This window comes from Cynocephalus volans, chromosome 12 (assembly GCF_027409185.1).
Source record: "Cynocephalus volans isolate mCynVol1 chromosome 12, mCynVol1.pri, whole genome shotgun sequence".
NCBI classification, from domain to species: domain Eukaryota; kingdom Metazoa; phylum Chordata; class Mammalia; order Dermoptera; family Cynocephalidae; genus Cynocephalus; species Cynocephalus volans.
In genome coordinates, this window is record NC_084471.1 from 4,155,397 (window position 1) to 4,183,039 (window position 27,643).

At 44.9% G+C, this 27,643-nt stretch overlaps 1 protein-coding gene across 1 annotated transcript in view; it reads right to left on the minus strand.

Moving 5' to 3' along the window:
- Positions 1 to 27,643, minus strand: part of TBC1D22A (TBC1 domain family member 22A) — a 370,690-nt gene that overhangs the window by 143,547 nt on the left and 199,500 nt on the right. Inside the window, exon 10 of the mRNA XM_063074804.1 lies at positions 10,137 to 10,212. Coding sequence (XP_062930874.1) covers positions 10,137 to 10,212 — 76 coding nt within the window. The remainder of the gene's footprint in view (positions 1 to 10,136; positions 10,213 to 27,643) is intronic.

Here is a 27,643-nt window from a genome sequence, read left to right on the forward strand (position 1 = left end):
CAAGACCTTGTACCTGACTCATAGAAATGGACCCTCGTAGCTCATGTCTCCTGCTCTCCTGATTTTCACCTCCCACATTCCATTCCCTCAACACTTCCTTTAAAAACCCCTCAGTAAATGTAAATCTTTGAGATGGGGTAGCCTACCATCTCCTTTAGCTGAATACATCTGCATTTCTAACACCAACCATTTGACTTCCGAGGGTTTTTTTCTTTCCTTTTCAAAGGGGCGGGCAGCCGGACCTGAGTCCAGTAACAATGGGGCCTATAAGGAGGTCATTAAGATTAAATGAGATCATGAGGGTGGGACCCTGATCTGATAGAATTAGTGTTCTTCAAAGAAGAGACTCCAGAGAGCTCTACCCTCTCTCTCCCTTCCATATGGAAGGACCATATGCAAGGACACAGCAAGAAGACACCATCTGCAACCCAAGGGGATAGCCCTCTCCAGAAACCTAATCAGCTAGGACCTTGATCTTCAACTTGCAGCTTCCAAAACTGTGAGAAAATACACTTCTGTAGTTCAAGCCACCCAGCCTGTGGTATTTTGTTATGGCAGCCCAAACAGCCACAAGCAATTTTATCTTTGGGGAGGAAAACCTTCCTGAAGGCTCCTCTGCTCTTCCATGAGCTCATACAGCATGCCTGTCCTTCTGTGACAATTGTCAGTCACTGTGGGAAGTGGTCGCCTTTCATCTGTATACAATCCCCAGGCCACCCACTGTCAACACCTCACAGAGAGCACCAGGTACGTGCTCTGTGCTTCCTCGGTGCCTGTGCACAGAAGGCCGGTGTTAGCACACTCCCACTGCCACTTCAGAAGTACCATGAAGGACACCACAAGAAAACTCGGCAGGAACCCGAGAGCTCTGGGACCCTCCAGGCCAAGGTCAGTACCTCCGTGGCTCTGGCCTAAGGAAGGGGTCACCTGCAGACTCCCTCCATGGCAGGCACACTGAGTCCTCAAGCACATGATGCAGGGTCTTTCCCAGGCTGGCATCAGCCCATCTGCCATTCCTGGTGTGCCAATGACCTCCCCAGCTGCAAGCTCTCTGAAGTCCAAGGTCCTGTCTGACATTCCACACTGCCCATGCTCCTCCCCTCAATAAACAGTACCTCCTTCCACCTCTGAGTCCCACCAAGTACTCGTGCTGCTGAGTGCAAATAAAACAAGGCCCAACTATCTGGAGAAGGCGGTAGAAGGATGCAAAGTGTGTTTCAGGCAAAGTAAAGATGGGACAAAGACCCGCACGGAGCCTGAGAGCATGTGCTATGCTTAAGGAAAAATCAACAGCCCAAGGCTGCTGGAGAACGAAGGGATGTAGAGTGTACTAGAGGCCACTGCACTGACAGTGTGGGCAGCTGTGGCTACAGGCCGCATGCCAGTGTGGGGAGGGACCAGAGAGAAAGAAAACGCGAAGCTGAGGAAGAGATTGAAAAGCACAAAGTCAGAGCCTCCTTGAGAGCATCACTGTCCTGGGCAGTCATGAGCAGGCCATCGTGGCCATGCTGGCGGATCTGAGTGACACAGCAGCAGACCTTAAGAGGCCATCTCCCATGGTCACAATGAAGAAAACTGCTGGCCTCCTGCAGCTCAGTCAGTCTCTACATGGTTGTGAATACATGCACCAGAGCAGCCAAGGGTCCTGAGCCAGCCTTTCAGAGAATAATAATTAGTAAGACATAAATGGGCCAGAAATTGATCAAACCTAATGAAGAAGAGTAGCTTCACTTAAAAACAGTCACTTGGGGCCGAGCCCATGGCGCACTCGGTAGAGTGCTGCGCTGGGAGCGCAGCGACGCTCCCGCTGCGGGTTCGGATCCTATATAAGAATGACCAGTGCACTCACTGGCTGAGTGCCGGTCACGAAAAAAACGACAAAAATAAATAAATAAATAAATAAAAACAGTCACTTGGTGACCAGCCTCATCATGACATCTGCACTGTGAAAGTCACATGAGCCCAGCTGATTTATAGCTCAATTGAAGCCCTTGGCCACAAACGAGAATCCCTCCTGGAGGGGACGGGTCGCCTATGCTCTGACACATCAGGACTGTGTAGCAAGCATCAATAAACTCCACAGGAAAATGAAAAGGCAATTGACCTCAAATGCAGCAACCATGCCAGTAGGACAGAACGTATCTAAAGCGTGTGTGTGTGTGTGTGTGCAGGGATATGTGCATGTGCGTATATACTTTAATTTCAAATAATCCATCATATTTAAGGCCATATTACTGTTGTCACCTGTGATCTCTAGGAGGAAAGGGCAGCCTGAAGCTCAGGACAGGGTTTCAACTTCACCCCACTCTGAACTCAACCTTAGAAGGGTCATGATATAAAATACAGAAGGCCCAATGAAATCTGAATTTCAGTATGTGCCAACTATTGCCAAGGGCACATTTATACTAAAAAATTGCCCACTGATGATCTGAACTTCAAATTTAACTGGCATTCTATATTTTTATTTACTCAACCTGGCACCCCTAACCCTGAGAGGCTCCCTGGGGCTGGAACAACTAGGTAGGAAAAAGGAGTTATCCTCATTTTTTACAAAAGGAAAGAGAAAGCAGTTTGGATAAGAAAACTGAGAAAGCACATTTCTGTTGGTTCATTCTGTCCTCCCTAAGTAGCGTTGGCAGCAGCTTCATCGCTACTGCTGGAAATAACCTCCGGGCTGACTCGCTGATGATCTTAGTTCGGACTGGCTTACCAAAGACCACGTTTCTCCAGCCCCTCCTGACCCTCACAGGCTTAAGCTCCCTTGGGACAACTTGAGGACAGAGCCCACCAGAACCTGGAGCTCCAGGAGTTCCTGTCTCTGCCCACTTCCCCGCCCCGAAAGCTGCCCCGGCTTCGCTGTGCCCCAGAAACAATCCACAGGCTTCCCTTCCAGTGCCACTTTCACCCCCAACGAAATTATAATCTGATCTTAAGTCTTCTGAAAAAGCCAAGAATGGACATAACCAAGTTGACACATCTGCTGAGGTTGAATATTTCAAATATTCTTTTTTTTTTAACATCAAAACAAGTTCTCCGTGTTTTGTTTTGTTTTTTAATCAAAAGATATGGCAAGTATTTCATCTACACAGACATCATCTATTTCACAAAAGATGCATGACACTGAGTGCTGGGTGGGGCTGCACCAGAAGTGGGCACCAGCCTCCGGATTCAGACAGGCCCTGACTCCAGCCTCTGGAAAGGCCAGGGGCTAAAAGCCTGCTTGTCTTGGAGGGAATTGGGGATCATGTGATCTCAGGAGTTAGCATCAGATGCAACAAATGTAATGATGATGAAAGGTACAAGGAATATCATTAGGATTCACTTCAAAAATGTGAAATTTCACTTTCAAATTATGTAAGCATTCTAAACGTAATATGGAGCAAAAATCTAATCATGTGCCTTATATGTTGATAGTCTATCAGTTAGTTGGAGTGTTAATGCACATTATTGCAGCAGTAAATCTCTAAGTAATTGGTGTGAGCTGTTGATTTTATGTACAAAAATAATAAGCAGGGAACAGGTTGACAGTTAATACAAATATTGAGAACAAATTAGCTAGATAACTTTAGAATGAACATCACAACTTCTCTGAGCCTACAAATGCTTATTAAAATTTAAACACAAGGCAGGATAATACAGATTACGTGACATTCTAATTCTATTTCTGGTGGAGTTATTTGACACATGTCCTACTCTAACATAAAACAAAATAAACTTTAAGATTCATATTTGATTTTTAGTTACTTAATTCCACTTAGCCATGAACATTGTTTGGGGAATTTTTCAGAAAAAAAATTATTCTTTCTGAACAAAAATATGTCAAGCACTTAAAATTTCTCTACTGAAATACTTCACCTGAGTATATAATAGAACTAAACTTTGGATAAGTCTCCAGAGTTAGGCTCCTATCTCTCAAGTCCTTTCTGTGCTGGTGACTGTGGCACTCATCAGCACTGTCTACCAAACAATGGGCTCCATGGGCCCCGGGCAGGAGAACCCTTCCCTTTCCCCCCAGCCTTACTGTAGTCATGGCACTTGGGTTGGCCAATGACGTGGAAGCAGAGTGTCATCTACCACTGTCTGTTGGAAATGTTAGGAGCCCGTGTGTAATTCCCAAACCCTTTTTCCCTCTGCTATAGGAACTGGCCGAGAATATTCCTGATGGTGGCTGCTCCACAAGCCTGAAACTCAAAGTGAAGACAACACACATCAGAGCCCCCAACTAAGCCACAATGGGCATGGTGTGTGAAGAGGAAACAAATGTCTGCTGTTTTAAGCAGCTGAGGTTTAGATGTTACTTATTCACAATGCACAACTCACAGTTCACTGGGCCTATCGTGACTGTGATATTTGGCTTCCACCCAATAAGGATTTTTACACTCAGCCATGAACAGTTTGGCCAATATGTGTATTCAATGCAGTGCTAGTGCAAGGTTGTGTGCTCTTAACGGTGCACAAGGATTCAAATCTCACCTGCCACGAAGCAGCACAGGACAGAGCACATGCCAGAGTTAAGCAAGAAGTATGGTGGCCACAGATGGAGCCGTGACTAACAAGAAAGAAAGGAGGAAAAAAGGAGGCACCCACAAACACATGTGGTGGCAAGGGAGGCACCAGCAGAGTGACTGGTGACTGCCAGGGCATAAGGGCTTAAAAATATGTCAAAATTAAACAGCACAGCATCCAACATAAAAACCTGAACATCAGCCTCCTACCTTACGTACTGGCTGTCCTGTTCACTCAGCCCACTCTACACACACACACACACACACGCACGCACGCGCACACATGCCTTTGCCTGTAGGTCCCTCCCCCAAGCTCTGCAGAAACGGAACAAGCATTCCAGGTGCCACAGGAGCAGCCCAAGGGGCAAAGCAACAACACCCGCAGGCCCAGCACTGCCCCCAGCATCAGAGGCATCAGCAAAGATGCTCCAGTGTTTTCAAGCCACACTCAGTGAAGTCAGTAACTCAGTAACTGCCTGTTTTATGCACAAATACCTTTGTCAAGCATACGCACAGTATGCTCTGATGGAGGGTGGCTCTATAGGATCAAACGATGCTGTCATGGATCTCTGAATACCTCCCTCTGTGCAGGGCCCTTCCCAGAAAAAACCTGACCATCATGCAAGGAACAGGCCAATTCAAGAACCCACCCCAGCCAGGCTAGAGGACTGTAACCACACCCCAACAACACAGGTTCAACCTATTTCTCCTCGACAGAAAAAAAATAAATAAACACTACATTTGACAATAAGTTAAGAAGCCAAATAAATGTTTAAAAAAAAAAAAATGTTAGATGGGGTTTTGAATGAACAATAGCTCCACAAATGAAGTCTCACATCTATCCCTGCTTCCTCAGTGCTACTGCTTGGCCTTCGTGGAGCAAGCTCCCTCTCACCTCAATCTTGCAAAAGCTCCTCCTCCCTGGTCTCCCAGCACCCAAACTCAACCACTACATCCCACCCTCCCACTGACAGCCAGAGTGCCTCAAGAAAAAACCCAGCTCCCCTCAGTAGGGGTGCAAGTCAGCCCATTGGAGGCTGATGGCCCTTCACAGTGACTGGTTTGCAGAAGCAGCTGCTCATTCCATCCTAGGGTCAAAATGAAGTACTATCGGCAGGAATGAGAAACCCCTAGCTAGGTCTCACCAAAACACCGTGACCTAAGAACTTAGTTCCCATGGGGCAAGTGATTGTTAGAAATGGGTTTCTGCTGAGGTCTCAGCTGTCACTCACCCAGGAAATCACAGATCCTTTTCCATCTCCTGGTAGCCAGTGCTCTGATCTACTGGATCTCAGACCTGTTCTCAATATTTTCCCATCCAGGATGGGATTTTGTGTTTCTGGCAGTGATTTTATCTGGTTCGCCTCTCCCGGAGCTGCCCAAGCACTCACTCCGTTCTTCCACAGACTGTGGCATTAGACCATCTGACCTTCCCCCCAGGCTGGGCCTGGTGCTGACTTGCCTCCTGACGGGCTTTGCAGTCCACAGTAACTGCTATCTCTTCATTATGCTGCAAGCATAGTTTACGTGCAGTTTTATTTGCTTTCTTTCTTGGAGGTAGGGTGAAACAATTCAGATTTAGAAGAATTCCTAGAATTTCAAATTTATTCTTGAAGGATGTTTTGCTGGATATAAATTCTCGGGTGACAGATTCTTCAGCACATTGTAGAGATTCACTTGTACTTTTGTTGAGAAGTCAGTTCTCAAATAAAAAACATTCTTAGGAAATTACCTTTTTTCTCTAACTGCTTTAAGAATTTCAGTCTGTAATTAGTTTAACTAAATTTGCTATGATGTGTTTACAGTTTTCTCTTTGTTAATTATCCTCAGGATTCATTGGCCTCTTGATCCTGTGTACTGGTGCATTTCGGTAGTTTTGGAAAGATCTCAGTCATTATCTCTTTAAATTCTTACTCATTCTCTCTCCTCTCCTATGACTCCAAATAAATCTCATTAGGCTTTCTAACCACACCCTCTATATCTCTTATTTTCTTTATTTTCCAAATATTTAACTTTCCATGTTTTTTTATGGCTATTTTCTTCCAACCCATCTTCCAGTTCACTGATTTTCTCTTGAGCTATGTCTAATTTATTAAAACTGTCCATGGAGTTCTTAATTTTGGTTATCATATTTTTCAATTCCAGAAGTCCTACTTGGTCATTTTTCAAATCTCTTATGCAAATTTGTATGGTTTCCTACTTCCTGCAGACATTTTCAAGCTTCTCTTATTTCTTCAAACATAGTAAGAATAACTGTTTCATGGTCTGTGCCTAAAAATTACAAAAGCTCAACATTTTGTGGGCCTATTTCTGTTATCTGTTTGTTCTCACTTTTAAGGAGTCATGAATGTGTAATAACCTTTGACTATGTGCAGGTCATTTTATTAGAAAAGAAAATATTTATAGGAACAAGCTAAGTTCTGGTAACACGCCAGAAAATATTTTGTTTTGTTTCTCACAAGCATTTTGAGGAACTCTAGTACAGAATTACCAAAACTGACAATCAAGCAACCCTGGTCCTCCCAAGTGGCTAGAAGCAGCTTGCAAGGCTGTGTGAGGTGGTATCACGTCCCATTTGCCCTCACGTCCTCTTCTGGGTCTCAGAAGGCATATGGGCACTCCTCTAACTCCCTATCCTGAGAAGCTAGGGTCTGACCCATTCACTCCAGGAGGCTGCCAATACAACTCACTGTGGAATCTTACTTCTTCTGGATAAGGACAACAGTGGCTTCAGTGCTGGGCTCTTCCCTCTCAGTCCTAGTATTCTGATCCAGGAAGTCCTTGTTTACTAGATAGCACGTCAATGCTTTTAAGAAATTTGTTTTTTCTCTTTTCTTTCTTTTTTTTTTTTTTTGTTTTTTGTTCTTGTTTTGTTTTGTTTGTTTGCTGGCTTTAAAAAAACAATCTTACTCAGCTTTTTTAGTTGTCTTCAGTGGGAAAGGAAACATGGTTGGAATTATCTAGCCTTCCCTTTCTCCTTAATTCCAAATTAAGTGGCTCAAGTCACCCTCTCTCATTCTGCGGGATGTTCTACAATTTCTGCCCCAAAGACTGCAGGGGTTCACCTGGGGTTCCTCATCAGCCAGCTTCTCTCTCTCTACCCGCTCCCAGCACACACCCTCCCAGGCTGCTGCCCATCCTCCTCCGTGTGGCCTCCACTGCAGACATGACCTCTTTCTTCATTCAAGGCACCTTTGTGTCTACATAGCAGACTTTCACTAAAGGTTTAGGGGTGCCAGAGACGGGTCACAGTACTACTCAAACCTGGAAACTATTTTAAAGTGATTTTTAGAAATTCCTTACCAGAAGAAAATAAAAGAGTGCTGCCGTCCCTCTTCTGATCCTTCCTCTCACCAGCTGGCTGTGCTTCTTTCTGTCTCCCTAGACCTTGCTCCCATCTTCTCTGGCCTGGGACCATATCCTCACACGACCACTGCTGGAACTCTAAAATCCCTTTCACTTTACCTTGCAGAGCAATTTAGTTCTTTTAACCATTCCCACCCGGGCCATGCCCACAAAACTTCACCTTTCTTAACAAGTCCATGAAGGGGTTTTCCTTCAAAGTGTCAAAAATTTCTGAAATAAATGCTGTCCTTCACCTAAAATGCAGAAATGAGGCAGTGGGTTTTATTTATTTATTTTTTAAAGTAACTTTTCTTCCTAGAATATCCTGCCCTTAAAATCTTTATAGTCCCTGCAAACAATCCAAGCCCACAAATCCCTTCTCCAAGAGGTGAGTGATGAAAAAGAAGAGGGGGAGCTTCACACAGCGGTGGCCCGAAGACGCTTCTCCCAGGTGGCTGCTGAGGGATGCTGGCTCCCACCAGTCGGAAAACCCAGACTCTCTAAATCCTGTATTTTTCCTGCTTTGAAAGCCTAGGTATTCTTATTTTGAGGCCATCACAGAAATTCTTTAAGGTTTCATTAGAAGGACAGGAACTAACGGGTTATACAGTTTAAACTATTACACCAGCAAATTTTCTTGTGAGAAACTGATCCTTCACACAGAAGATCGCAGGATGAATACGCCCTACTCAGAGGCTGCACTAAAAATCAAAATACGATTTACTAAAAGGTACAGGATTCAGATGGGGTTCCTTTGGCTGTTGTTGCTGCTCGTTTAAACAATCATCCAGCAAATCTGCAATGTGCTTCTTTCTAAACCACAACACCCAAGAAAATCAATTCAAGTATTTCCCAAACTGCAGCACTGGAACAAATGAGCACTAACCACACTTTCTAACCTCCAAGAAAATATAAAATACACCTTCTAAGGGACACGAGAGGAAAAGAAGAACCTGCTAAGAAAGTGTAATTCACATCTACTGCAAATCATATTTCAAAGAACCAAATTAGACTGGGGAACACTTGTGAAATTGCTGGTGGGAAAAAAATCCAATGATATCCAAGCAAGAACTCACTGTGAAGTGTACGATAAATGTGCATAAATGCACTCACTGAAGGAAAAAACAGTGTTTTGAATAAGTAGGTTGAAAAGTAGCTAAATGTAATACCGAATCAAATAAAGTACTATTGGAAGAACTGTGTAAAACTTCATAATATGGAAATTAAGTAATAACCATTAGACACAGAGTTGAAAATCAGATTCAATCAAGGAACAAAATGGAGTTTATAATTTGCACAACTCCCTTTTATAGTGTCGTTCAGTAGTTCCCAAACCAAGCCTTTCCTGTGAGACTGCTGCTAGTTTTCCACAGCTGAAGGCTCGCCAAGGGGAGAGGTGCAGGAACCTGCAGGTACTCATAAGGTGGGGCACTGGGAGGCACAACTGCCCTGTCTACGTGTTTTTAAGAAGTACAATTTCTCTGCACATTTTGTGAAATAACTTGCCGAGCTCACGTGGGACTCTTTATGAACACGCAGGTCTCTCTTCCACGCCTCATCGCTGCCCGGCTGGGATCACACGCGCGCCTGGCTCTGCTTGGCACCACTCTGTTAATGCTCTGTTCGTTAATTTAACAAACTACCAGGAGGATACGCCTGGAATGAGCAAGCATTATCTCTCGTCTTTCATTTAATTAAACTCTGCTGTTGCAGTATGACAGTCAGCACATCATAGGAGGAATTATTTTAGGGATGAAGGTAAAAAGTATTTCAAAGCCCCCACTTAAACATGAAAGCATAATCTAAAATTGCCCAAGCACACACTATAATTTTTCTATAATATTAAAGATGTTATTTCTAGACTTGGTAATTAATTGGATTCCATGGAGAAATTATTCTAGCATCCTTGATAGAAAAATGATGCACAAAGTTAGGGAACAGAGTGCCAAAGGACAGCCATCAACAACCACTGTTGCCCAGATTATGACAATCACCAGCTTAATAAGAGGTGAGTGCCGCCTGCTTCTGGTACACACTCATTACCGTCCTGCAAAAGCGAACACCCTGAATTCTGATTACATCGCTTTAATAAAAGGAATGGGAGCAGCACATCCTCCAGCGGCTGCCTCAAAGGATGCACAGGAGTGATCCTGAGCACGCCAAGGTGCCCCAGCTAAAGAAGGATGATGTCCTGTCACGCTGAGGGCTGGGAGGCACCTCCTGAGCCTTCCACCCCCCTTTCTCCCCCACCCTCAGATCGCCAGTCTGTGCAGAAAGCTGGCTTACCATCAATCCGGCTCACAAGCTCTTCTAATATCTTCACCTTCATCTGAATCCCAGGCTGGGCAAAGGTGTAATTGTCCTAGGGAAGAAATAATACCATGTGTCATATGCACATAAGACAGAAGCATGCATGCCAGAGGGCACAAGGCAGTCAAACAAAGGCGAACCGTTTCATCGTAGAACAAACTCACAAACCGATAGAGCCTATCTTGAGAAGCAAGTAAGGGTAGGTACACCGTGTGACACCGCCAATGTGCTGCACCATCAAGTCTCATGTGAGAAGCTAAAGCTGGACATTTCCTGATGTCAGAGGATGGCACTCGGCTCAGGAAATATTTAATGGTATATTTCCACATGTAAATGTAAGATATTTACATTTAAATTGAACCAATGGGCATTCACATGTGCAGCTCATTGAGCAGAACTGCCTGCTGGAACTGACCGCCTCACAAGCCACCTGGGCCACCAGCACTCGACAGTGCCAGGGGAGCTGGTGGGTAACAGTGAAGCGCCTGGTGCTGACAGTGCAAACGATGCCAGTGCTGACGACACCTTCTATGCATGAGGAAAGAAAGTGAGTACGTGACTTTACTCTCAGAAATATAATTGGGTGAAACTAAACTAAGGTAGGAAAGTCTGAGTAACACACTGGGTTGGGGAGCAGTTTTAAGACAGACAGACCTGGAACATGACACCACTCTATTACTTAGGAGCTGTGTGACCTTGGCAAGTAACATAACCTCCCTAGGCTTCAGTTTCATCATCTATAAAATGAGAATAATAACACTGCCTTCTAGGACTGCTCTGAGGTTTCAAGGAAATAATGTTCAAGGAAATAATGTAAGTGAAATAAGGAAGAGTTTGGTTTCAAGACACATGAGCACTCAGGAAATGACAGGTTCTATTACTACTACTGTCACCATCTAAAGGAGCACAGACAAGCAACCAGGGGACTCAGCCAGAGAGGAATGCTAACAGCTTCTCAATCCCATGGGAGGGACACGGGGAATCAGCTCCAGCCTGGAAGAGAAGGGCACTCCCAAAGACCACCCTTAGAGCCTCAGCCAGGGCTCACAGGTCCATTTTCAGAATGAGGGTTTAACTGGACTCATGCCGTAACAGATTTAATGCATACTCGCCGATGGCAAGTGTGGAAGGAAGAATAACAACCACCCCCAAAGATGCCCACATCCCCTCTGTGAAACCTGTGAACATGTCACCTTACATGGCAAAGGGGAATTAAGGGTGCTAATCAACTGGCCAAGTTAGGAAGATTACCCTGGATTATCTGGGTGGACGCAATGTCACCACAGGGTCCATAAAAGTGGAAGGTGGAGGCAGGGAAGCAGAGGCAGAGCAGTGCCAAGTGAGAAGGATTCAACCCACCATTGCTGGCTTTGAGGATGGAGGAAAGGGCCATGAGTCACAGGACACAGGTGGCCTCCAGAGGCTGGACAATGGCAAGGAATGGATTCTCCCCTGGAGCCTACAGAAGGAACCAGCATTGCCCACACCTGGATTTTATCCCAGTGAGACCCACATCAGACTTCTGACCTTCAGAACTGAAATAATACATCTGTGTTGCTTTAAGCCACTAAGTCTATGGTAATTTGTTATGGCAGCAATAAAAAATCTAATACAGGAGATTTATAAGATATTTTTTATTGGGGACCCTGAGACCCACTAAGCAACTTTTCTAAAAAAAAGAGAATCAGGAGCCATCAAAATGAGCCTGCACCTGGGCAAGCCTGTTCCCTGCATGCCTGGGAGCAGCAGGTGTCTGCAGGCACAAGCGGGCATGAGGGAGGGGCCAGGGACAGGTGAGCATGGGCATCACATTCAGAGCTGAGAGGATGTGGAGGGATTCACCTGGACCCGATGTTCCCTACCAAAAGGGTCAGGACTGGAAAAAACCCAGAGAACAGCGTTCCTGGAGGTGCTTTGAGAGGACATGCCCAGAGAGTTTATGAAGTCCAAGTGGAGAGGAGGAACAACAGAGTATATGGCCCAGGTACTAGCTCCAGGATCCAGAAGAGGACTTTGCAGGTAAGACAAATATGGGGCTGGGAGGGCAGCCTTCAGGCCAGCAGCAGTCTCTGGCCAAAGTAAAATGTGAAGAGTCCATGACTATTCCTGGCACAATCAACACTTCCACATGTTGGTTTCTCTCTCTCACACATGCACGCACGCGCGTGCACACACGCGCATGCCATTTCCTAATAAGAGCAGGAATAGGAGCCACTGTGGGACAGAACTAAAAATGCCTGCAAGTCATTGAGATTTTTTTCCCCAGAAATGGAAAATGAACAGAGTAAAACCTACCCTCATGCTGGGAGAGTTCTCCCAGGAGGGTTTCTAGTGATGGGCTCTGGATTCCAAACTCCCCATCTGTGCGAGAGCAAACCCAGGAAGAGCTCTGTTCGCCAACTTCACTTGGGATGACACCAAGGCACTCCCTTGATTATGGGTCACAAAGGACGGGCTCTCAAAACACAATGTCACCTGCGATGACTGCCCCAGGGTCTGTAGAGGATCTGTATTCTGGATTTAGTAAGCTGATGCTGTGATAAGCTTGTGGGTCCTCCTCAAGTTTGAACTATCGAGAAGCAAGGGCTGTCGCCGACTCAGCGTTTGATGGACAGGACTTCTGGGCCCTCAAGGAGCTGCACTCGTCCCAGCGAGACCACAAGTGCCCCTCTAGCTGAGACAGAGCAGCAACAGAAGTTAAAGACAAACTGGGAGTTTTAATGTATTTGAACTTTAACGGGACTAAGAAATTTTGGTTCTGGATTTTAACTCCTTTGAATGTCATCATCTTTGGACCTGAACTGGCAATGGTTAGTCTTTAAGACTTAATTTCTCCTTGGAGACTGGAGAGAAGAAGACTTATATTCAAATTTGGGGACATACTATGTTGTTGGAAGTTTACATACTGTCATTTAACCTCATGAAGGGATTTCCGATGAGCCAGGTTGAAGAATTTAGCTGGATAGAACTGGGGATGAGAAATAAACTACAGAGTGGTTTTGCAGCCCTGGGTACAGAGCGGCCATTTCACACCCAACCCTGTTGTCCCGGAAGAATACACAAAGGAGCAGGGCTTTCTCTAGGGGCTGGTTTGTCCTGGGTTGTGGGCCTCGTCTGTACCAAGGGAGGCCATGCCCCCCGCTGACCAGAGACTTAATGGACACGCAGACAACACACCAAGGGAGGGGGAGACAACACCTCCCAGACTGGAGTCCGCTTCCAAGTGGAGAGAACTCAGCTGGTGCCTCTCCCTTTCCATCTCTATCCCTAGAAATGCTTGCCCAAGTAAGTGACTCATCCGCTGCTAAATCTGGGAGAACACACGGCCCGTGGTTCAGCCCCTTCCCCCTCTGATGAGGGTGAGCCTGATAACTTGGCTGACTGAACCCCAGGGTTATTTGGCTCTCGCACTGAGACAAGATTTCCAGCCTCTCACTTTGCATAAATAAAAGTTATTCTTTGGCCTCCATCTGCCACTATTTTGCTTTATTTCTCAATTCATTCAAAACCTGGGTAGGGAAGATGGGTTCTCAGAAATCCAAACAATAAGAAATGAATGACACCTGAGAGCCCATTAAAAAAAAAAACATATTTTGAAAAGCCCTGCAAAGATTGACAGGTATGGCCTTGACTTCTGGCTGCAGGCTGGGGGCAAATAAGACCAGCCTTCAGGCACGCTCCAACACAGATGGCTGGATGGAATTTCAGAAGGCAAGGCCCACGGAGGCTAAGGCACAGGGTGGTCTTCTAGGCCCTCATTGCTTGGCCTGGACTTGGTGAGTGAGTCCAGACTGCAGAAGGCCCTGCTCTGGAGCTAGGAAGCCTTTGAAGGGCACTCCAAGGAGATGGAGACTACAGCTGAGGATTCCACAGCCAGAAGCTGAGTGAGAAGGCATAAGGAGAAAAGAAAGTTCTGTGGCCCCAGCAATAGCCTTTCCAGGGGAGGCACTTGCCACTCAAGCCCTCCCGGGTGCTTGCTGCTTCCCACAAGGTTCCACTGCAGGTTCTGCCTGCTTAAGCCAGGTAACCAGATGGATCTTCAGGACACTCTCACCCCAGCACCTGTGCCCCACACATACCTGCACACACCTGGCACAGGGAAATGTCACACTCAGAAAACATCTGCTGTGTGAATGGAAGAGAGCAGAAATAAACAGTAATAATATTAATGTCATTCCCTTCCTAAAAACTACACATGCAAATCCTTTCAAATTGAGATTTCATTTTGTATCTTTAACAAAGGATATAATTTATAAAACTTATGGGTCAGAGGGAAGAAAGGAGGGTCTGAGGAACACAATGACCTTTAGTGAAATTAATAGATCTGCAACATAATCAGCACCACTTTAGACAAGCCGGAGTACAAAATGGCACTGCCCACCTCCCCCCCCCACCCCCCTTCCCTTTAGAGAAGCCTCCTGACTTAGAAACAACTTTCCAGCTCCTGCATCGGTGCAATTCTCCACCCAGTTACATCAACCTAATGGTCCCTCCCCACTACATTTCACGCCCAGAAGCTAATATAAACTCTCGCAAACCCATTGTTGGGGCTTTCCACCATTTTCAGGGCAGCGATGGGCCCTGTGCCACTCTGAGCACAGCCCAGATTTCTTTCTTTAATAAAGCTTGAGTGGTACCCGGCATCTCGGCTAACTTTCTTTCAGAAATGTTTTACAGAAGGTAAAGTTAGTATGTGCAGGAAAAAAGAAAAAAAAAAAATCAAACACACTCACCTTGCCACCTTGCACCCATTGCTATTCCGACCTCACACCCTAGCAATAGCACTCTCTCAGCTATTCAGAAGAAAAGTAGAATAAAATTTTCTAAAAGAGCATTTTAAAGAAGAGTTAAAACATAAATGCCTATTAGTTTAGCCAGAAGGACCCACAGCACCCACCTATTAAACCTTCCAGCTCACAGAAAACTAAGAATCCTCTCACAGCTCTGGCAAAGGGCTCTCCCAACTGGACTGGGGAACCACCTCCCACAAATGCCCACATCCCCTTTCCCAGCCAGTCTCATTCTAACAAAGATTCTGTCCTAGGTTGGAACCAAATTTGCCTGTCTCACCCAGGCCTGAGCTGCCTCTAACACACTCACAAAGTCCTTTTTGCAAACAATGGCCTGAAATACTTCCATTTCCTTCAACTCTTACAAGACTCCACACCAGATGTCCCTTCAGGGCCATCTGGCCCAGAGCCCTGGACACAGAACCTCATGTGGATTCTGATTGTGCAGAGGACAGAGAGCTGCAAAGGCTACAGGTGTAGTCAATTTTCACGCACTAATACATTAATCCAATTAATGCATCAATCCAACATCAGATAGAACCACTCAGACTATTGTTAGTTCTTTCATCTGTTTGACAAACACTTACTAAATGCCTCCTATGTGCCAGAAGATTAAGTCCTTTGAGTATCGATGGTATGCAGAAGAGTTAAACACAGCAGGCCAGAGACTGCCATCCTTAGAGAGTCCTGCTGCAAGGCTGGCCTCAGCTAGCATCTGGAACTTGCATTTCTGGAGGGCTCTCTCACTGAAGAGAGTGGCCCACTGTGGCTGGACTGTACAGTGTGGTTTATGCAGAGCACCCGCTTTCCTTCTGGGAGCCTGGAATTTTGGTACATGCCAGGCAGAGGGTGCCTCATAACCAGCCCCCAATGACAACTGGCACTGAGTCTCTAACGAACATCCCCAGTTGACAGCATTTCATACGTGTGGTCGCACTCACCCTGGAGGAGTAAGCGCACCCTGAGAAGACTCCGGAGGCTCAGGCTCCTGTGGACCTCACCCAGGCACCTCTCCCCTGGTTGACTTTGCTTTGCATCCTATACTGTCATTAAGTCAAGGCTGTGAGTTCCACTCTGTGCTCACTCCTATAAGTCACTGAATCTGTGGAGTGGTCTTGGGATCCCCTGACACAGACGGAGAGAAAAGGAGATAGGCCCTTCTGTTCACAGAGGTGACAGTCTGGTAGCTAAGCAGATGTTCATCACACACATCGTGCAAGTGCATGTTTCGTAATGACTGTGATCTGGGCAGCCGTGCCATCCCAGCACAGAAAGTGGCCTGACCTGGAAGACCACTCTGTGGATGTGAGGCCAGAGCTGAGGAGGACGATCTGGAGTAAAACTGGCATAAAGAAGGGAGCACCCTGCAGCAGAGCCCTGTGGCATCAGGGAGCATGGCACATTCCCGGAATGGAAGGCAGGCTGGGCAGCTGGAGGGGCAGGGAAGAAGCTGCAGGCAAGGCAAGAGAAGGCCATTCCAAGGCTGGAAGGCCACCTAGGGAGTTAGCATAAGACCAGTGCAAAGCTATCAAATGAGCTAATGAAATGGAAATGGGGAACCACCATGGCTATGAGATTTGCATTTTGAAAACATGATTCTGACTGCAAGGTGTACAAATAACAGAATAGAACCAAAGAGGACGTAGAGATATCAGTTGAGACAACTGCCGCAATCTTAGCAAAATAATAAGAACTTCCCACTGAAGACGCAGTTCACCCCAACTGTCCAAACTGCTTTTTACTGACCTGTATTGGCTGGTTTTTGAACCTGAATGTGGGACTTTACATTTATTCCTATTAGCTTGTTCGTGTGATCGGTTCTCACTGGCATTCCAGGCAGCTATACTCTCTACAAATCCTGATTATGTCATCTGTCACATTAGCTGTCCCTCCAAGCTTAGAGACATTAGTTAAATTAAGACTCTCAATATCTTCATTACAGTCTCTGAGAGGAGGAGAGAAGGGCAAGGTCAAGGCCAAGGCTATGGGGCGCCTCTCAGATGCCACACTCACAGAGCAGAAAGGTGTCAAAAAAACATGTTGAGCATTGTTTAACTCCTTGCTTTCCTACCAGCTAGCTTAATTTCTCTGATCTTCTGTTTTCTCATCTGTTTTCTCTCAGAATGGCTCCACCACAAAGGCATGGGGAATATTAAATGAGTTACTGCATCTAAAAGAACCTACAACAGCATCCATACAAAGTGTGAACCCAACCTCCCGTTGCTAACATCCATGGCTGGCGTCAGTCATGGGACAGTGGTTAAGACAAGGCTCTCCCCAGCCATGACAGAGTAACCAGTTCCTCCTACTATAAACCAGTTCGAAAACGGGAAAGATGCTGAACACTTGTTTTCAGACACAATGCAACCAGCACCAAAACAACTCAACAGCAAGACAACAAGTAACCCAATCAAGAAATGAGCAAAGGAGCTGAATAGACATTTCTCATGAAGATACACAAATGGCCAAAAGACACATGAAAAAATGCTCAATATCACTCAGTATCAGAGAAATGCAAATCAAAACCACACTGAGATATCATCTCACCTCAGTTCAACTGGCTACTATCAAAAAGAGAATAACAAATGCTAGCAAGGATGCAGAGAAAGGGGAACTGTCCTACATTGTTGGTGGGACTGTAAAATGGTGCAGCCTTTATGGAAAACAGTGTGAAGGTTCCTCAAACAAGTACAGATAGAACTGCCATATGATCCAGCAATCCCACTGCTGGGTATTTACCCAAAGGAATGGAAATCATCATGTCAAAGGAATACCTGCACTCCCATGTTTATTGAAGCTCTATTTACTTGTAGGGGATTGTAGAAAAATATAAACTTTAGTATACACAGTTTTGTGACAAATGCTTGCTAATGACATTCTAAGTAAAGCAGCTTCTAAGGGGCTATTAAGCGGCTTCTAAGGGGCTATTGAGATGTAAAGCAGCTTCTAAGGGGCTATTAAGCAGCTTCTAAAGAGGCTGTACAAAGGGCAGGTGGGCCCAAGTACACTAAACATTCCAAGAAGGGAACGGCCCCCACCCAGTTCCAGGAACTGACTAGTTCCTTATCTAAGAGCGTCCTGGCCAGGCCCCAGGGAAGGTATACGATTGAGAGAAGCGCCGTTCCTTATCGGGGGTACCAGCCTGCTAAAGCCCACCTGTAAATCTAAAGGCACCACAGATCTAGATCTATCGGGGTGCCAGCCTGCTAAAGTCTGCCCATAAATCCAAGGGCGCCACAGATAACCAACAACTCATCCTGTCATAACGATCTGTTCAGGAAAAACTGTATAAAAGGTGCTTGTATTGTAAATTAGGGGGCTGCTTTTGTCCTGAAGACAACCCAGCATGCTGGAATAATAAAACCTCATGTTTATTGCAACGGTCTCTATCTCGTGGTCTTTGTGAGGTGAGCCATCCCGACGTGTGGGATTTGTGCATGGTGTGCGGGTCTTACAACAATACCCAAGAGTAAAATGTCCATGGACAGATGACTAGATAAGGAAAATGTGGTATATATACTCAATGGAATACTACTCTGCCATAAAAATTAAAAAATTTAAAAAATGAAATTCTGCCATTCACAGCAACATGGATGAACTTAGATAAAATTATGTTAAGTGAAAAAAGCCAGGCACAGAAAGAGAAATACCTCATGTCCTCAGTCATCATGGTGCATACATGAACAGTTCAAGTTAAGCCCTGACCCACACCATCTGTGAGCATAAAAACATGGCTACTTTAAGCCAGGAAATTTTGTTTATGCAGCAATAGTAGCTGGAAAACTATGTCAGTTTATGATAATCAACATATTCACATATACCAAAAGTTAAAAAAAAAAAAAAATCAAAAAACGAAATTTACCAAAAAAGCTATACCATTTAAAGTAATATCCAAAAAAAAAAAAAAGTGAGGATAAATTAAAGAATATCTAAACAAATTAAGAAGTATACCATCCTCATAGATTTTCGACTTAATATTTGTTAATACTGTCAATTTGAAGAAAACTGACATATAGATTCAAAATAATCCCATACAAAATCTCAGCAGGCTTTTTTGTAGGAAATGGCAGGCTAATGATAAACTTTATATAAAAACACAAAGGACCAAAAATACTCAAGACAATTATTTGAAAAGAACAAAGCTGGAGGACTTACCCTACTCAATTCCAAGAAAAGCTACAGTAATTAATACAGTATAAAACTGCATAAAGACCTATTAGTAGATCAATGGAACAGAAGAGTGTCCAGAAATAGACACACACTAACACAATCATTTAATTTTCAGCAAAGGTGCCAAAGTGACCTAATATGGAAACAAAACAAAACTGTTTCCAAAAGTGGGGTTGCGTTCACTAGGATAGAAAAAAATGAACTCTGCCACCTTCCTCACACCATACACAGAAACTAAGTCAAGCTAGGCTGTAGACCTAAAAGCAAAAAATTATAAAGCATCTAAAAGAAAAACATAGGAGAATATCTTGGCATCCTGGGAATAGGCAAAGGATCTTTAGTCAGGACACAGAAAATGATTACCACAAAAGAAAAAAATGATAAATTAGATTTTATCAAAATTAAAATTTTCTGCTCATCAGAACACACTGTTAAAAAAAAATGAGCTGACAAGCCACAGACCAGAAGAAAATATTCTCAAAATACATATCCTGATAAAGGATTGTTATCGCACGTAAATGAAGAACATGACAGAAATGCAATGTTGGTGAAATTGTACTCTGATGTGGAACTGCCAGAGCTCACATACATGGCCAAAGGGGGTATAAAATGGTGCAACGACTTTGGAGGAAAGATCTAGCTCTTTCTTATAAAAACTAAGCATCCTCCCAAGCTATGACCCAGCAAATCCACCTCTAGGTATTGACCCAAGAGAAATGAAACATGTATTGACAAGAAGATGTGCATATGAACGTTCACAGAAACTTCATTCATGACAGCCAAAGACTGGAAATAGCCTTGGCTTCCGTCAACAGGAGGACAGATAAACAAACTGTGATATATTTATACAATGGAGTACAACTTGGTAATTAAAAGGAATGAATTATTCATTCAGGCGACAAAATGGATTTTTATGTTTTTCAATGCTATTGTAAATTGATTTTTTTTTTAATTTTCGTTTTTAAATTGCTTGCTGCTCAATGACTCATTCTTAATGACCCCTCCGTTGCAGCCCAGTAACTAACAATTCTTGTCTGTTTAATAAAACTTTCTAAAATGTTGACAGGAAGCTTCAATTCTATTGAATGGGGCTCTAAAATCACATCTCTAAGATTCTTCCACACACAGAGAATGGCATTTGAGGCAGGTGCGTATTTAACATATATAAATGGACCAGGTGTTTCATTCATTCAGTCTTCCACCCACAAGGCTTCCCTGCACGTGGTAAAGACACTTCTTGATGTGTACAATGAGGGCCAAAGCACAGCTAGGTAGGCGAGCGTTCTCTCTGCCCCCTTCCCAAGCACAAACCAGCCCCCTCTTTGTTTTTCTCCTTCCTTTCAGCCTTGCCAGCAGACCACAACACCTCGACCTAGACCACTCCAGCTTCCAGCTGTCAACACTCACTGCTGAGGTCCTGAGCCACCCTTCTGAATCTGCCTGTGGCTGCTCTCCTTTTTGGGAGCATAAACTTTAAAAGCCTGTATACTTCTCAAAGGCTTCTTGCGCAGACTTTGATTTCCCTGTCTGTCCTATTTTGCCTCCCTGGCTTTATCTCCAAAAGTTAACTTACAACAGCCCTACTTGAGGGATGCCCCACTCCAAGCCAGAGTCCACTCCAGCCCCCAGTCATAGGAATACAAGTTTCCAGGCCTTTTTCTAAATGAGTTTCCAACCTTTATTCTGACAAGTTCCAAGATAATAAAGTCACTTTCCCCAATATTCCTATCACTTCCATGCCACCAACCAGTTCTCAGAATTGAATAATTCTTCCCCAAGGAAAGGAAATGTAAATGACTAATTATAAAAGGTAATGGTTCTTTTCCACTCAAAGAAGCTGTCCTGTTAAGTAATGAATCTAAGAGTAATAGTATGACTTCAGGGTAGGCAAATATGGAAGCTGTAATTCAAGGAGTAATAGCTAACCGACAACCTTGGTGTTAGCGTCGTTAGTGAAATGAAAAGACTGGCAAAAGCACAAGAATAATCCTTTAAAAGCTTCAGAAGGCCTCATCCAGCCTGGAATTTCCAGCTGGACATGAACTTTAAAGCCCCAGGGAGAGGCAGGGGCTGGAACACAGTGCCATGTCAGCAGCTTCCACCACTCAGAAAGCACAGTCAAAACCAGTTATCATCAGGCCCTGAAGCCAACATCCTGTTGTAAAGCAATCCTTTTTAAAGAAATATTCAATCAACCAGAATTGGCTTAGATGTATTTCTGTGATCTACACAAAAAATCATCTCCAAAAGGCAGCTACTAATATCGAGCAGCATTAAAAAGATACAATCCGTGAAACCACTGAAAGAAATAATGGCCTACCAAATTATTTTTAAAAACTAAATCTATTGCTGTAACCTGCACAGTGTACTATGGAGGGAGAAACGGGGGAGGCCACGGGGGTGGGGAACTGCCCTTCTTATTCTGAGACCTGAGCATCAGCCTGTCCCACCAGCTGGATGGAAACACTAACGAAGGGTCCTCCGTCTCACACTCCAGACTGGCCCAGGAAGCCAGAGCCCTGGAACCCATACCTGTGCAGCCAACCTGTGCATCTCGACTCACACCGCCCAGGGACAAGACACACACAGATTAAACTCAGAAAAATGGCAGAAAATTAAAATAAGGATGAGAATAAAATGAATTATTGCTCCAAATAAAACATCTGAATCTTAAATGGTTCTTACAATCAAAGCTACCAAAAAATCAAGGAAAAAAACCCAAAAATTCTATCCCCAGCAATGAAGATTATCCACCACTGAGGCTGAAAATTCACAGAATGCAAAGTTCAAGGTCACAAGTCCTGCACTTAGTGTTGCTTCCGCTTTGGTGGCAACCCCACTCCCCACCCCACCCACCGCCTGCACTCCAGCCAGTCCAGGCCACCCCCCTGCACATTGGAAACCTCTGACCACATGGTCTGCCATGCCAGATCCAAGAGATCCTTTCCGCCACAAAATAAAGTGTTTTTTTCTCACAACCTCATCTACTTCTCTAGATAAAACCATCCAATTGGAATCATTACTAGGGTCACAAAGACGGAAAATTTCTAGCCCAGATCTGCTGACTATAAACTCGGCATTCTCTCTAGTGTTTCTTAACAGGTTGCTATAAAGATTCTTTCCCAGGCAGGACTATACCTGCACAACTGGACATTTAGGACCTCTGATCCCTGCCAACTAAATGCCAGTGGCATTGCCCAGCACGGCAACCACCGAAGAGTACTCCAGACATTTTCCTAGCAGCCCTAAGGAGGCAATGTGGCACCAGCTGCCACCCTCACCCTACGAAGAGCATTACTATGGGTCAAATGTGTCCCCCAAAGGTTCATGTGTTGGAAACTTGATCCCCACTGTAACAGTGTTAAGAGGGTGAAAAATCCAATTATGGTCATTGAGAAGTGGGCCCTTAAAAGGTGATTAGATTATAAGGACTGTGCCCTCCTGAGTGGATTGATCCATTCATGGAGTAATGGGTGTGGTTCGATGGCTTTATAAGGAGAGCAAGTCAGGAAGTTAGCTCTCTTGTTCAGCCCATTCTTGCCATGTGACACCCTGGTCACCATGGGACCCTACAGAGTTCCCATCCAGAACAAGGCCCTCACCGGATGTGCCCCTGGACCATGGACTTCCTAGCCTCCAAAACTGTAAGAAATAAATTTCTTCATAAATGATCCAGTTTTAGGTAGCCTCCAGCCTGTCCTGGAGTACCTGGCCCACCCATGCCTTTCCGCCACCACTTGATTTAGCTTTTGCTTGGGCCCCTCCTACATCCATCTGCCACCTTGAGGTCCCTCAGGGTGGTGCTGATGATGCCACTTCATTGCTTGCATGAGCCAGCTGTGGCTTCCTGGGTGTGACTTTGTGAACACAGTCTGTCCCATCAGACCATTATGTCTGGAAATGCAGCCACTTCTCCTTTTCTCCCAATACCAAATGCCCTGAATAAAAAGAGTGCCTGCTAAACAGACACCCTAGGGGAAGGACACCAATTCAGGGGAAATGGGGACAAGGCCCAAGAATCTAGGGAGGACAACAGTGGCAGCCCTTTCTCAGAGCATCCATGCCAACCCCCTTCCCAGCCACAAGCTCCAGCCCACACTCCCACTCCTTAAGCAACCTGGGTCATTCCACGCCATGGCACCTCAGCTTACCCTGGAATGCACTTCTAAATCTGCTAATCCCCTACCCAGACCTTGGTCTCTCTGGTTCCTTGCTAACTGCTGGTAGGGCTGTTTTTATAAATGTTCCATGTGTGCAGGAAAAGAATATTCTCTATATGCTGGATATGGGTTCTAGATATGTCCACTAGCCCAAACATACCAACTGTGAGGTACAAATGTTCTTTAATCTTATCTGTTTAAACTCTAATTAGTGAGGGGCAGGAAAGCTGCAGCCAGACTGTGTGGGTCTGAATCCCGAAGCCGCAACTTCCTGGCCACACAGAGGGAAGTGCCCACAGGCCTGTGTGAGGGACACAAGCTGACAGGATGAAAGTGCTCAGAGTGCGCCTGGCCTGGACAGCATCGTGGTGATTCTGTCGCATCTTCACTCCCCTCTCTCTCCCGTTATGTACACGTACACAGGATCCCACGTTCAAGATTACATTTTCACTGGTAAATCTGTCCACTTCCCACTAAGCAGGGCTAATCTTTGCCCCTAGTAATGCTTTCTGCCTTAACACCTGTCTCATCGAACAGCTATGTGGCTGCTGCTTGGCCACGTGGGGCTACACAGCTACGGAACAACTGCTTCGGCTCATACTCATCCGCCACGTTCTCCCCAACCCTTTCCTTTCTACCCTTCTATATGCTTATGTTTTTGGCGAGTTTCTCATTAATTGCATATAGCTGGATTATGCTTTAAACACAACCCAGCTTGACGTTATTTTTCTTAAAACACCATAGTATTCTACTTTCTTACAGCCTCTGATGTTTCTGCTGCAGCCTGTTTTTCATCTAAAGTTTTTAGATGGACTGTGTAGGTCACCGGCCTTTCCTGTGAAACTGTCCCTTATCTTTCCTATTTGGTGGCTTCACTCGTGTCTCTGTGTGTGATTTTTCTAAATTTCATCTTTCTTGAGATTCGCTTTGTTTATTCAAATATGTAACAATGTCTTTTATCAGTGCTACAAAATTCCTGGCTTTTCCTCCAGTATGTCTTCCCTTCTAGATTTTTTTTTTTTTTTCATTTTCTTTCACATCCTAGCCTCTGTCATATCATCAGTATCTCTCTGTGCTGCCTATTTAGTAATTTCCTCAGAACTACTCTCTGTTTTTAACTAATTCTCTCTTCTGCTGTGTCTAACGAGTTTTTTTTTGTTTTGTTTTGTTTTTTTGTTTGTTTGTTTTTTTTACCCCCTTTAAAAGATGACCAGTAAGGGGATCTTAACCCTTGACTTGGTGTTGTCAGCACCACGCTCAGCCAGTGAGCAACCGGCCATCCCTACACAGGGATCCGAACCCGTGGCCTTGGTGTTATGAACACCACGCTCTCCCAAGTGAGCCAACCGGCCATCCCTATACAGGGATCCAAACCCGTGGCCTTGGTGTTATCAGCAGCACACTCTCCCAAGTGAGCCACAGGCTGGCCTGTGTGTCTAACGAGTTTTAAATTTCAACAAGTATATTTATGATTGCTAGAAGTTCTGTTTGGTTCTTTTAAAAATCTGTGAGTTCTTTCTTCAGAGTCTTACTCTTGATCTTAAACTGTTCCTTTATCCTTCATCAAGGCCTCCATATTTTATGGTTCCTTTCAAATTACTGTTCTCGTATCTCAGGTCTCCAGGCACAAGCCCTCCTAACTACAGCAGCAGCTAACATTTGTTCTAGCCACACTCTTTCTCTGCCTGTTTTATACTTTTTTCTGTCGTGAGCTCACCTTCAGGGGCTTTCCTGAGGACACCACAGGCCTGTGTAGTAAGGGCATCCCTCCAGGGCAGGAGTTCTCAAGAGTGGAATCAAGGCAGTGCCACCAAACTGTACTGGTCACAACTGCCTTCTAAGGCCACACGCTCACGGTTTAAAATAGGAAAGGCAGTTTCACTTAAGGATTCCTTGATGAAGTAGGAAAAGGTAATTTTATTACTGTGTTCCATCTCAACCTGAGTAAACACCTTCCAATGTTCTGTGGGGGAGACACAAAGCCCGTGTCACGCACGGGAAGAGAGCATGGTGCTGCCACAGCTGGGAGCAAAACTGAATGCTTTCCTCAAGACACATCATTTCTACTTGAAAGATGACTAACAGACAAACTGATTATTCAAACTTGGGGCTCAGAGGACATTTTCTCAAAAGTGAACATCAGCCTGTCACTTCAAGAAAAAAAATGAACAGTATTTGTTGCTAATGATGCTACTTGAGCTTTTAAGCCAAAATCTGAATTTTGGAAGACTCATCTGCCACCCTGGCCTGGCTGGACAGCTTCTCCACATGAGATGTGACTTTTTAACACTGCATAATGAAACACGTCAACATTTAAAAGTTCTTCATACCTCAGTCATCCAATATTTTCCAAATGACCAATGTGTCATTGTAGGGAAAGTGAAGATAAATGGTCAGGGTCCCTCAGGGGTTTGGAGTCTTGTCAAGCATTTGATGTAAATATGCACATGTGCCCAGGTGTTCCTTGGTTATTGTCTAAGGTAATTGTGCACATGCACCCAGGTGTTCCTGGGTTGTCTGACTCGCACCCAGGTGTCCTGGGTTAACGGACATAAGTATAAAGGAGAAGTGGCTCTGATCCACAGGGTCCCCCCACCCCAGGACACCTCCAGGGGGGGCCACAGGGAGGCCACTACTGCTGCTGGAGGCTCTTGCTGCAAGCTGTTGCTGCCCCTGCCCATGGGACCCTCCAGGAGGCCACCTTTCACCACTGCTACTGCTGCTGCTGCTGAGGACTAAGCTCGTATCATCTGCCAATGGCTCTTGGGATCTTTCCCAATTACCTAGCTCATGGACCTGTGTATGAGGGGTCTGGTGACCCAGCCTGGCATATGAGGGGTCTGGTGATCCAGACTGGCATGTGAGGGATCTGTGACCCAGTCTGTACAACAGCTCTGAAGGGCCTCTGTGGGCCCTAGCCCTAACAATACAGTCATGTTTGTGACTCAGACCTCACTGAAGTCTCTTTGGCAATGCTATGAACTGTTAGCACTTAAAGCCAAAAAAGTTTTTCCAAGACAATGATGTTGATAATGGTGGTTAAGGAGGATGGTTCTAGTGGTTCTAAGAACGAAGTGGACGTAGGTGACAGCAGGAGAAGGGAAATGAACTAAGAGAGAGAAGCAGCCAATAACCACGCGCAGAAGCATCCAGGTCCTTAGAGAGCTGTCACTTGGGTCCATTTGCTGCTCTGATTTTAGATCAGTTCATATCCTCATGCTTATCTGAACCTACAATGGCAGCAGGGCCCAGACACTAAAACAGTCCCCAGGAGGAGCTCTGCTGGGGTTGCCTGAGATGACCTTGTCTACGGGAATTATAGCCAAGCTCCCAAATCCCCTGATGGTGGGAACTGATATCCCTCAGCGCTTGGTCACATGAGGATCACCTGGAATCAATCATAACCATGTGAGAGAAAGACAGGTGGTTCCTCCTGGACTGGGCCATGTTGTAAACACATACACCAGAAAGGCATTTTACCTTACGCTTGTTAGCCCTGTCAATAAACCATTTCATCAGACAAGAGATCTCAGGTGAAAAATGAAAATCCAGTATCGATTTCATTGTACAGCTGATTTTATTTACAAACAGAAGCCAGATAGTCTTGTATTTAAACGGCACAAGTTCCATCACTCACAATCAGAGAAGCGACATTTGAGATTTATAAAGTTTTACATTACGATTTAATCTCTTTCCTAAGAAGGGAAAAAGCCTTAAGTTCTGGGAAATAGAATTTTTAAAAATACGAAAACATTAACAAAGTAGGAGAAATGAGGAATTGATGCTAGGGCCAACATATGTCTCTGGAGGGCACACTTTTCTTTATAAGAAAAAAATAAGTCACAAGGAAGCCTGGATCAGCTGACAGACATGAGGCTTCCATGTTCAATTACACGAAGGCTTCTACTTTCTCTTCGTCAATTCCCAAGTTGTCAAAAGTGTAACATGAACCCACACAGTTTTCCTCAACAGAATCATTTTGGCTAATTTATTCTAACTAAATCTCAGAGTCTAAATCTTAGACCACATTTTATAAGAGCCTTATTCTGACCATTTCAAATGGAGTTGCTGAGCTGCGACCTCTTCAGGCAGAAGTACCAGGAACAGCCGCTGTGACAAAGGCTCAGGAAGCCAGGCCCTGATAGGAAATGTCCTCCCAGATGACAGGGCCCCTCCTTCAGCTGGGATGAAAGGGATGCTGGTGGATGACGCTGACCCTCCAGTGCGGCCAGCTCGTGGCGGCCATCTCCGTGTGGGCGGTATGCGTGAGAGGACCCAGGACGAAGCTTGGAAGTATGGTCCCTCGGATAACTTCAATCCACCAAAACCCTGCCCTGTGTTTTTCCCCTTCTCTGAGGGTTCT